General features: G+C 34.6%; 1 protein-coding gene across 2 annotated transcripts; it reads left to right on the plus strand.

Moving 5' to 3' along the window:
• The first annotated feature begins 668 nt into the window (after positions 1 to 668).
• LOC130460914 (uncharacterized Rho GTPase-activating protein At5g61530-like) lies at positions 669 to 6,030 on the plus strand. Of its 2 annotated transcripts, none has more exons than XM_056828728.1 (7): positions 669 to 825; positions 931 to 1,111; positions 1,723 to 1,846; positions 1,953 to 2,203; positions 2,627 to 2,689; positions 2,779 to 2,797; positions 5,756 to 6,030. In XM_056828728.1, exons 3-7 carry the CDS (start codon positions 1,786 to 1,788, stop codon positions 5,875 to 5,877), a joined length of 516 nt encoding a protein of 171 aa, XP_056684706.1. In that variant the 5' UTR covers positions 669 to 825; positions 931 to 1,111; positions 1,723 to 1,785; the 3' UTR covers positions 5,878 to 6,030. The 2 variants fall into 2 exon arrangements, with proteins under 2 accessions (XP_056684706.1, XP_056684705.1); XM_056828727.1 differs by having other exon boundaries at positions 1,026 to 1,111.
• Positions 6,031 to 9,980: the final 3,950 nt, after the last annotated feature.

Genomic DNA, 9,980 nt, shown 5'->3' on the forward strand with positions numbered 1-9,980 from the left:
TTAGGGTTCAATTTTAGGTTTATGATTGACAAAATCACATAGTTTTGAGTTCGATGATTTATGGGTTTCTTAGGGTTTGTTCAAATGATGTTTATGGGTTTTTAATCATTCATTACTTCATACAAAATCTTGATTTGTGCGAAATGTTGGATATTTAGGGTTTAGTTTAAGAATAGTATTGGAATTTTGGATGTTTTTGTTGTTTACGCTTGTGAAATGATGGAGAAGTTTTGAGTGGTCAAATGAGGGCTCTACAAGATTATAAGAAGGTGATTGTGTTTGAGTATAGTTTGTGTGAGTTGTTGACTTCTTTGTATGTTGCTATGGAGATTAAACTCGTTTTGCTGTCCTGCGCTTGTTATAAAAGGGAAGGTTTTGTGTTCCTGGGTTGTGATTCTCATTTATGGGGTTTGTGGAATGTCTTGTGAACTGGACAACTCCTCTTTCATTTGCCAGCATCAGCGTTACGAATTAGAATCTGTGTGCTTCATGTATTCCGTGGGTTTAGTCGAGATAACAATGTAATTTGATTAGGAACTGCATTGTGTCCTGAAGATTTAGGGTTGTGAGTCACGATTAAAGAAATTAAGTTAAGATGTATGTTTGCATTAAAGGTTGTTGTTGACTTCTTAATTTATATGTAGAGAATAAGTCAATCAGACATGTATGGCATGATTAATTTTCTAAAGTTAATGTAAACTTGTTTTCTTGCAGGCTATCACTTCTACTGGGACAAAGAAGGGCGAGTTGTTTTTGGCTAATGTCAGCACTAAGTTGACAAACAAGAATATTACCACCGATGTGAAAGTTGATACCAACTCCAATGTGAGTTTGTTTATTTGTATTACTACGAATTGATTCTATGATACATTACGGTTTCATTGGTTTATAGGTTTTTATAATTGGTAATTGTGTAAAATTTGGTGACAGATAGCATTGCTTTCTATGAACATCTTGTTTTACATAATTGGAATCTATTGTAATCTGATTCCAACTTCTTTGCTGTTTCCGTCTTCCGCTCCTAGCTTTTCACCACCATTACGTTGATGAACCTGCCCCTGGCTTGAAGGCTATTTTTAGTTTCCGTGTTCCTGATCAGAGATCTGGCAAGGTACCATACAATTATCTTTCTAGTATTGCAATTCAATGTTATTTTTGGGATTTTTCTGTACCTGTTGAATCACATGTTCTAGGTTAAACGATGTTAATGGGTAAATTTTTTGTGTTTGATCTATTGTTGTTATTATTAATTAAAAAGCAATTGATTTCTAATGCTTTTAGCTCTAAGAAACCAATTATAGTGTGGTGATTGGAAATTGTCTATCGTTTGAGAAGTACTGATTGCTTTAATTGGTGTAAATCAATTGGCTGGTGGCGAGACGGGGGGTGGTTTGATCATTTGATGTTGATGTTCCGGAAAAAGAACCGGTTTTTAACAACTAACTTTTGACTGTGATTGAATGAGTAGGGAGAGAATTAATTGAGTGGAAAATGGATTAGGAAAATAAGGGTAATATGGAAATATAGATTGAATTATACACATATGTTGCAAAAATTGACCTCAATTTCTTAGACTTTTTGGGTCTGCATAAGTGATTTGATGAGCTATTATTTAGAACTTTTTTGGGATTGGAGGAGAAAGGAGGTACTTAAAACTTAATCAACTATTGATTAGGGATTCTCTTAACATGTTAATATTTCATACTTTATGTTTTATGATAGGTACATCGATTATTACGCGTGGGTAGGTGTACCTTGTACGTGTAACTTTTGGGTTGAAACTTAATGCCTTCTATGATATCTCCTCAATGGCAGGACAAAGCTAGTGGGTTTTTTTCCGCTTCAGGTTTATTTTGTTCTATTTAACATATGAATTCTTTTTGAATTTTAAGTGTGGTAACTGGCAAGTGACTAAGTGTTTGATTGTAATTACAATCTATTTTCAAATTAAGGGGTTAAACTTAAGGACGCGGGGAATCAAGCTGGGACTTTTGCCAAGGATGCAAAAGAGAACGTGGTTGATGCAGCTGAAAGAGTTGGGTCTGTGTTTAAAAGTAAATGGTCACTTTTCCAGCAACCCTCTACTAAGGATGCTGTGCAGGAGAGGTTTCTTTCAGCTGCTGCTTCAACAAGCTTCCTCGTAAGGAAAGGAATCTCAGAGACCAAAGAAAAAGTTTCTGTAGGAAAGATAAAAGTTGAGGAGGTATCATTATGTGTATTATTTCTTGTAACTTCTATTAATTTATACTGTAATATATTATCTAAGATTTGTTTTAGTCTTTTGATAGTATATTAATACTTGCTTGTGCTAGAGTGGAGAACCTCTCTGATATTGCACTCTATTATGGAACAAATTCAAATTTAGGCCATTATATTCATAGGTTGCAGCTTGCAGAATGTGGTTGTTATTTATCTACTCTCTATAGACCAATTGTGCACACATGAAACTATTTGTTGGATTTCATCCTATGTGAACCAATTTCTCTAAGTTTTGTCTTTTTTTGCAAATCCTATAATCTATGTTTTAGAATAGAGTATTGAAACGTACATGTTTCTGGTGTTTCAAGAAAATATGGGTTACATTTCATTCAAAGGTTATTGATGTTATTTCATGGCAATTCTTCAGGTGGCAAAGAAAACTGCACAAAGAAGTAAATCCTTTATATCAGATATTGAAAGATGGCAAAAAGTATAATTTTCTCGCTTATCTTTTTTGATTGGCTTTGGTAGGTAATGCTTTCGAAAACTAACCTTCAAATATTCCTCCTTTTTTTGCAGGGTGTTGCAAGCAGTGACGGTATACATTTTCCCTCATTGTTAGAATTTTTTGCTTTTCCTTGATAATTAGTTGTGTGAAATCAATAAATCCAACAGGAGCCTGAAGTATGGTAGAGCTTTTAATTTATGGGTTGTCTTTGTCTTAATGACTATGCTGGACTGCTGGCAGGTTTGTATTAGATAGTAGATACTAAAGAGTACTCCGTAAGAAATTAGATCTGCCCTACATTTGTCTGAATAGATTAGGTTTACTCAGGATATTTGTGTTAGTAACTTAATACTTAAGTATTATGGAATAAGAAATTAGCATAGGAAGGTTCTTGGGGGTTGAGGGCTCAGTTTTTTTACTTGTTAGACTGAGCTTCTGGGGACAAGCTGGGGGAAAGGGTTACAAAATGTAGGGAAGCATCCGTCAAGTAGTTCAAAGTGGAAGGTACTATTTAGTTAGGCATTACTATTTAGTTAGAAGGTACTATTTTGATCTTGGGGGGAGAATGAATGAATGGTCTTAGCTCACTCTTTGGAACTATAAGGAAGACTATTTCAGTTTCTGGAGGAGAATAGCGAAAGGGAATTTGTACTTGAAGCATTTTCCCTCCCAACTTTGAACTAAAGAACCTAAGGACTCATTTTATACTTATTACATGTTTAATATGAATAGTTTTAACTTTCTAACACTCATTCCAATCTACTTATGCAAATTTAAGGCTTGTTTGGTCGTTATAGGTCATATTAGGCTAAAATGAGGATTTTTTGCTCCCAAATATGAAATAAAGAACCTTAGGACTCATTTTAAACATATTAAATGTTTTATATGATTAGTTTTAACTTTACAAGACTTAATCCAATCTATTTATGCACATTCATGACTTCTTTGGCCGTTATAGGTCATATTTAGGCTAAAATGACATTTTCGCTCCCAACTTTGATCTAACGAACTTAAAAACTAATTTCAAACTTACTACATGATTCATATGATTATTTTTAACTTTCTAGGACTCATTCCAATCCATTTATGCACATTTAAGGCTCATTGTGTCGTTATAGGTCATATTTAGGCTAAAATGACATTTTCGCTCCCAACTTTGAACTTAAGAACCTAATGACTCATTTTAAACTTATTATATGATAAATATGCTTAGTTTTAAGTTTCTAAGACTTATTCTAATCTATTTATGCACATTTAATGCTTGTTTTATCGTTATAGGTCATATTTAGGATAAAATAAGGCATTTTCGATCCCAACTTTAAAATAAAGAACCTAAGGACTTATTTTAAACTTATTACATGATTAATATGCTTAGTTTTAAGTTTCTAAGACTTAATCTAACTACTTATACACATTTAAGGCTTGTTTGGTCGTTATAGGACATATTTAGGCTAAAATGACATTTTCGCTCCCAACTATGAACCAAAGAACCTAAGGACTCATTTTAAACTTACTAAATGTTTTATATGCTTATTTTTAACTTTCTAGGACTCATTCCAATCCATTTATGCACATTTAAGGCTCATTGTGTCGTTATAGGTCATATTTAGGCTAAAATGACATTTTCGCTCCCAACTATGAACCAAAGAACCTAAGGACTCATTTTAAACTTACTAAATGTTTTATATGCTTATTTTTAACTTTCTAGGACTCATTCCAATCCATTTATGCACATTTAAGGCTCATTGTGTCGTTATAGGTCATATTTAGGCTAAAATGACATTTTCGCTCCCAACTTTGAACTTAAGAACCTAATGACTCATTTTAAACTTATTATATGATAAATATGCTTAGTTTTAAGTTTCTAAGACTTATTCTAATCTACTTATACCCATTTAATGCTTGTTTGATAGTTATAGGTCATATTTAGGCTAAAATGAGGCATTTTCGCTCCTAACTTTAAAATAAAGAACCTAAGCACTCATTTTAAACTTAATACATGTTTAATATGCATAATTTTAACTTTATAAGACTCGTTCCAATCTATTTATGCACCTTTAAGGCTCATTAGGTCGTTGTAGGTCATATTTAGGCTAAAATGACATTTTCGCTCCCAACTATGAACTAAAGAACCTAAGGACTCATTTTAAACCTACTAAATGTTTTATATTCTAGTTTTAACTTTCTAGGACTTATTCCAATCCATTTATGCACATTTAAGGCTCATTGTGTCGTTATAGGTCATATTTAGGCTAAAATGACATTTTCGCTCCCAACTTTGAACTTAAGAACCTAATGACTCATTTTAAAGTTATTATATGATAAATATGCTTAGTTTAAGTTTCTAAGACTTATTCTAATCTGTTTATGCACATTTAATGCTTGTTTGATAGTTATAGGTCATATTTAGGCTAAAATGAGGCATTTTCGCTCCTAACTTTAAAATAAAGAACCTAAGCACGCATTTTAAACTTAATACATGTTTAATATGCATAATTTTAACTTTATAAGACTCGTTCCAATCCATTTATGCATATTTAAGGCTCATTGTGTCGTTTTAGGTCATATTTAGGCTAAAATGACATTTTCGCTCCCAACTTTGAACTTAAGAACCTAAGGACTCATTTTTAAATTATTATATGATTAATAAGCTTAGTTTTGAGTTTCTAGGACTTATTCTAATCTACTTATACCCATTTAATGCTTGTTTGATCGTTATAGGTCATATCTAGGCTAAAATAAGGCATTTTCGCTCCCAACTTTAAAATAAAGAACCTAAGGACTCATTTAAAACTTATTACATGTTTAATATGCATAATTTTAACGATCTAAGACTCGTTCCAATCTATTTATGCACCTATAGGCTCATTGGGTCGTTATAGGTCATATTTAAGCTAAAATGACATTTTCGCTCCCAACTTTGAACTAAAGAACCTAAGGACTCATTTTAGACTATTAGGACATTGTCATTAGTTTCTTGAATGTTAAAATGTGATATTTAATTTGTATTTAATCTAATGTTTAATTTAAATTTCTGTTTTTGTAAAGGTCTACACTCCGAGGATTGCGCCTTATGCGAGGAATTTGATGTGGTTCGTGAGCAATGGGCTAAGTTTTTTACCAACAAGTATTTATTATTGGCTTTAGCGCGCTTGATCGAGTTGGTTTAGTTGTTATAGAATAAATTTTATATTAAAATGTATGTTTATGTTGAAATTGGAACATATATTTAAATGTAATATGTGCACTTTGGTTTTGGGATATATAGTATACAAAACTCCAGTTGTTGTTTTTATATTTGTTATATAGGTTGCGTTATTCTATTATTATTTTGACAGGTTTCTATATTTGGTGCAAGGCACTCTAGGTATCCCTAAACAAAATTAGAATTTTCCCGCCAAAAGTGCTTTTTTGCAGCGTACATATATGTTGTACGCTGCAACAAGGGAAAAAAATTTCGCAAAAATTCAGACTTGTTGCAGCGTACAAATAAATGTACGCTGCAAAAAATTGAGTAATTCAGACTTGTTGCAGCGTACAAATAAATGTACGCTGCAAAAAGTTGAGTCTTTTGCAGCGTACATATATATGTACGCTGCAACAAGTCCAAAATTTTGCCAATTTTTTGGCACTTGTTGCAGCGTACATCTAAAAGCCCGCTGCAACAAATCACTTTTTGCAGCGAACATTGTACGCTGCAACAAGTTCAGACTTGTTGCAGGCCCCCCAGTTGCAGCATACGATGTACGCTGCAACAGGGGTCTAAAAGCCCGCTGCAATAAGGGTTTTTTCTACTAGTGATGTTTGAACTATGTATAAGCATTTACCAAGTTAAACATCAAAGAATCTAATGAGATTCTTAAACCTATATTATATGTCAAAGAATTTAGCTGGATTCAGTAAATACTGAAGCCAGATAAGCTAAAGTTACATGAATAGAATTCAATTGGGAATTATTCTGCAAAAGAATTTATCATGTATGATATAATATTTTATTGCCAAAAATGTATCGTATGGCTTTAGGCATGACGAACATATACCAATCTCTATTGATCTAGATCAACTAGATTGAGATCAAGGAAAACTTATGGTACTTGAAAAGGTACATAAAATTAGTTCTTGATTCAAGGAAATAAAGATATGCTAAATATTGATGCTACACGCATAAACAATGGCAAAGGATCAAGCAAAATCCCTTTGGAGTTAACCATTGGCAAGGACGAGCTATAGAGAATCGTGTTTTGAAATGGCAACATGGATTGGAGACCATGAGTTGTTGCGTAGGAAATTAAAATATTAATTTCTATGTTCTAAGATATAGCTGGAAAGTCTTCAACATATCTGTGAACTGCTTGGATAAGTAAATCCAAACAAAGCATCACTAGCAACCTATACAATTGAAGTAAAATTAATTATTGCCTAAGAAGCAATGAAACAGAGTTGTTTATGTTAAAGAGTTCTTCACTGAACTTGGGTGGATCACATGTCTGCTGATTTGATGGTTCTTCATTGCAAAATGCGTAGAACCACTATTGTAGCAAGAAAGACTAGATCACAAAATAAACATACTCAAAAGATCTTATCATCTATCTCGAAGAACATTCGATGAATAGGATATTAAGATTAGCAAATCATGATAGCTAAACCTATGCAACAAGTGAGAAGCAACACTCACATTGTAGCACTAGAAATCAAGCATAGCTTTGAATTCCATGAATTGTTTTAAAGATGGGTTTGAGGCCCATGGTTGTAAAACATTAGGGTTAAACATGTATCATATATGAAATGTATTTTCATATTCCATTTAATCTTGGTTTAGTATTAAATGATGAGTCCCTTCAATTTGACGATATATTCAAGATAGACGGTCAGGACCAGTCCTGTGACTAAGAAATGTCTATCAAGTGAACTTGAATGTCAAAAGTTGAAAATGGTCCCTGGTTGGAGTTTTCTATAAAGACGGACGCATAGAAAACGTTAGACGACTAGAATGCAAGATGACTAGTAGTTCTGTTTCTTGAACTATGTGGACATGGCAGTGTCATAATCATTTGCATAGATACTTACTTTGGAAGACTAGTATCGGACAGACCTATGAAACTTTACTGTAAGAGATAAAAATCCGTCACAAGTAAATTTCATTAAAATGATTAGACACTAATCCTCAATACTTGAGTGATTTGAGATTACTTGTTTGAGAACTGCTTACTTTGACTCTGTCAACCGTCGCACCGTAAAAGGAGTCTATGAAGGCAACGCTCGGGTAATCACCTATCAAACAAAGTCTAATCTCAAGATCGCAAGATTGGGATTGTCCTCCCATAAATCGGGATGAGATGCTGAAAGTTGTACAAGGCCACTCGGAGAGCTAGAAACTGTAAAATGCATGGCCGTGCTCAGATGAAACATAGGCTATGATTATCTATTTATTTGATCAGTTAAACTCTGAAACCGAGAAACACCTCTGGACATAATAAGGATGACAACCTTACCTTATGTTCAAGAGCAAGCATCGAGTGACAAAGGAATTAGGAAATGCACACTTGTCCCTAAGGACAAGTGGGAGACCGAAGGAAATAATTCCCTTGTTCCAAGTATGCATTTAAAGGTAAGTCTAATAAATGCGGTTCAGTACTAATTATAGAAGTTAATAATTCAGTGAGATCAAGTGAACTGTATGCCTAGCTAGAGGCCGCTTCATGTCAAGTGGATTAATGATATTAATCCACAACTTACTCTTGACTGAACTCATAGGGTCACACAAATAGTATGTAAACGGATCAAGTATTTAAAGGCATTAAATACTCCATCTATGTGTTGGGGAATACAGTTAAACATAATAACATGTGCGGAACAATCCCCAAAGCCAGGAAACATGTATAAAGCACAGATTAAGCAAACTTACATTCGAAGCGTGTTTTCCACAATAATATGTCATCGAACACGAACAAAGAACTCCACTTGTCGTTCCTCTACTTGGTTCACCGACACGATCAGATCCGTCTTGATTATCGTAGCTTAGACAATCGATCAAGAGTTTGTGCTTTTGGGAAGAACACATCCATGGAGGCTAAGAGAGAATTAGGGTTTCTCTCTCATCCTTAAGGTTTGATGTGTTATCTGAATTGTGTGTTAGGAAAAAACATAAGTTTAGGTTATTAGAATAACCTAGATAATAAGCAAGCCAACCGACCAAGGCCAAAGGCCATTGGCCGGCCAGCAAGCCCACGAAGGGTTTATGCGCGTACAACAATGCGGGCCGCGAGTTGCTGCTCGCTTAATGCCTTGTCCGCGCGCGCCACACAACAGCGATGCCCATGGGCCAGCGCTGCATTGCCATGCACGCTGCGCCCATGGGCCTTGCGCTTGTGCGCCCCGGCTCGTGGGTTGCTTTCGTATTACGATTAAATTATCCTTCGACAATTTATTTATCGTTTCGTATTTGACGATCCAATGTTGTACGATACGATTATTCGTCTCGCCTAGCTTACGAATATACGCAATACGATATACGATTTCACGATCCAATGTTTAATCGAATAATTATGTTTTTCCGAACTAATTTCCCGAAAGGCTATTAAATGAATTTCCGATTCATTTAATCCGGTGATCTGTTACGTGTCATTGGTGTGACCTTGTAGGTGCAGTCAAGAGTAAGTTGTGAGCTTAATATTCATTAGAACTCACTGATCGGAAGCATTGCTCCAGCTAGCTGTTCCGATCACTTGATCTCACTGAATTAATTGTTCTCAATTAATCTGAACCTTGGTATTAGACTTAATGCACCTTGGGTGAAGGACATATTTCCTTCAATCTCCCACTTGTCATTCAGACAAGTGTGCATTCACATTCCTTTGTCACTTAGTGTTACTTACTGAACATAAGGTAAGATCCAAGCCATCCTTATTAGGTCCAGAAGTGTTTCTCGGATTACAGAGTTCAACTGTCAAACTTTTGCAAAAGGTTAAGCCTAACCATTCTGAGCACGGCCATGCATTTTACAGTATATAACTCTCCGAGAGGCCTTGTTACAGAACAACACCATATCCTATCAAAGATAGGAGGACAATCCATTCTTGAAATCTATGAATACTCACTTTGATTCATAGTACGCCCAATAACTGCTTTTATAGCCTCCTTTTACGGTGCGACGTTTAGCTAGTATCAAAGCGAACTAATTCTCAAACAAGCAGACATAATCGCTCATGTTCTGAGGAATGGTTCTAATCACCATTAATGAGAACTACTTATGACATGACTTTAATCTCTTAAA

Source organism: Spinacia oleracea, chromosome 5, assembly GCF_020520425.1.
Source record: "Spinacia oleracea cultivar Varoflay chromosome 5, BTI_SOV_V1, whole genome shotgun sequence".
Classification (NCBI taxonomy): Eukaryota; Viridiplantae; Streptophyta; class Magnoliopsida; order Caryophyllales; family Amaranthaceae; genus Spinacia; species Spinacia oleracea.

Bases quoted from the DNA above. Each gene is read 5' to 3' on its own strand.
- LOC130460914 (XM_056828728.1), top strand. From the start codon at position 1,786: ATGCCTTCTATGATATCTCCTCAATGGCAGGACAAAGCTAGTGGGTTT. The intron at 1,847-1,952 runs GTTTATTTTGTT...TTTCAAATTAAG, and splicing joins TGGGTTTTTTTCCGCTTCAG to GGGTTAAACTTAAGGACGCG. The intron at 2,204-2,626 runs GTATCATTATGT...GCAATTCTTCAG, and splicing joins GAAAGATAAAAGTTGAGGAG to GTGGCAAAGAAAACTGCACA.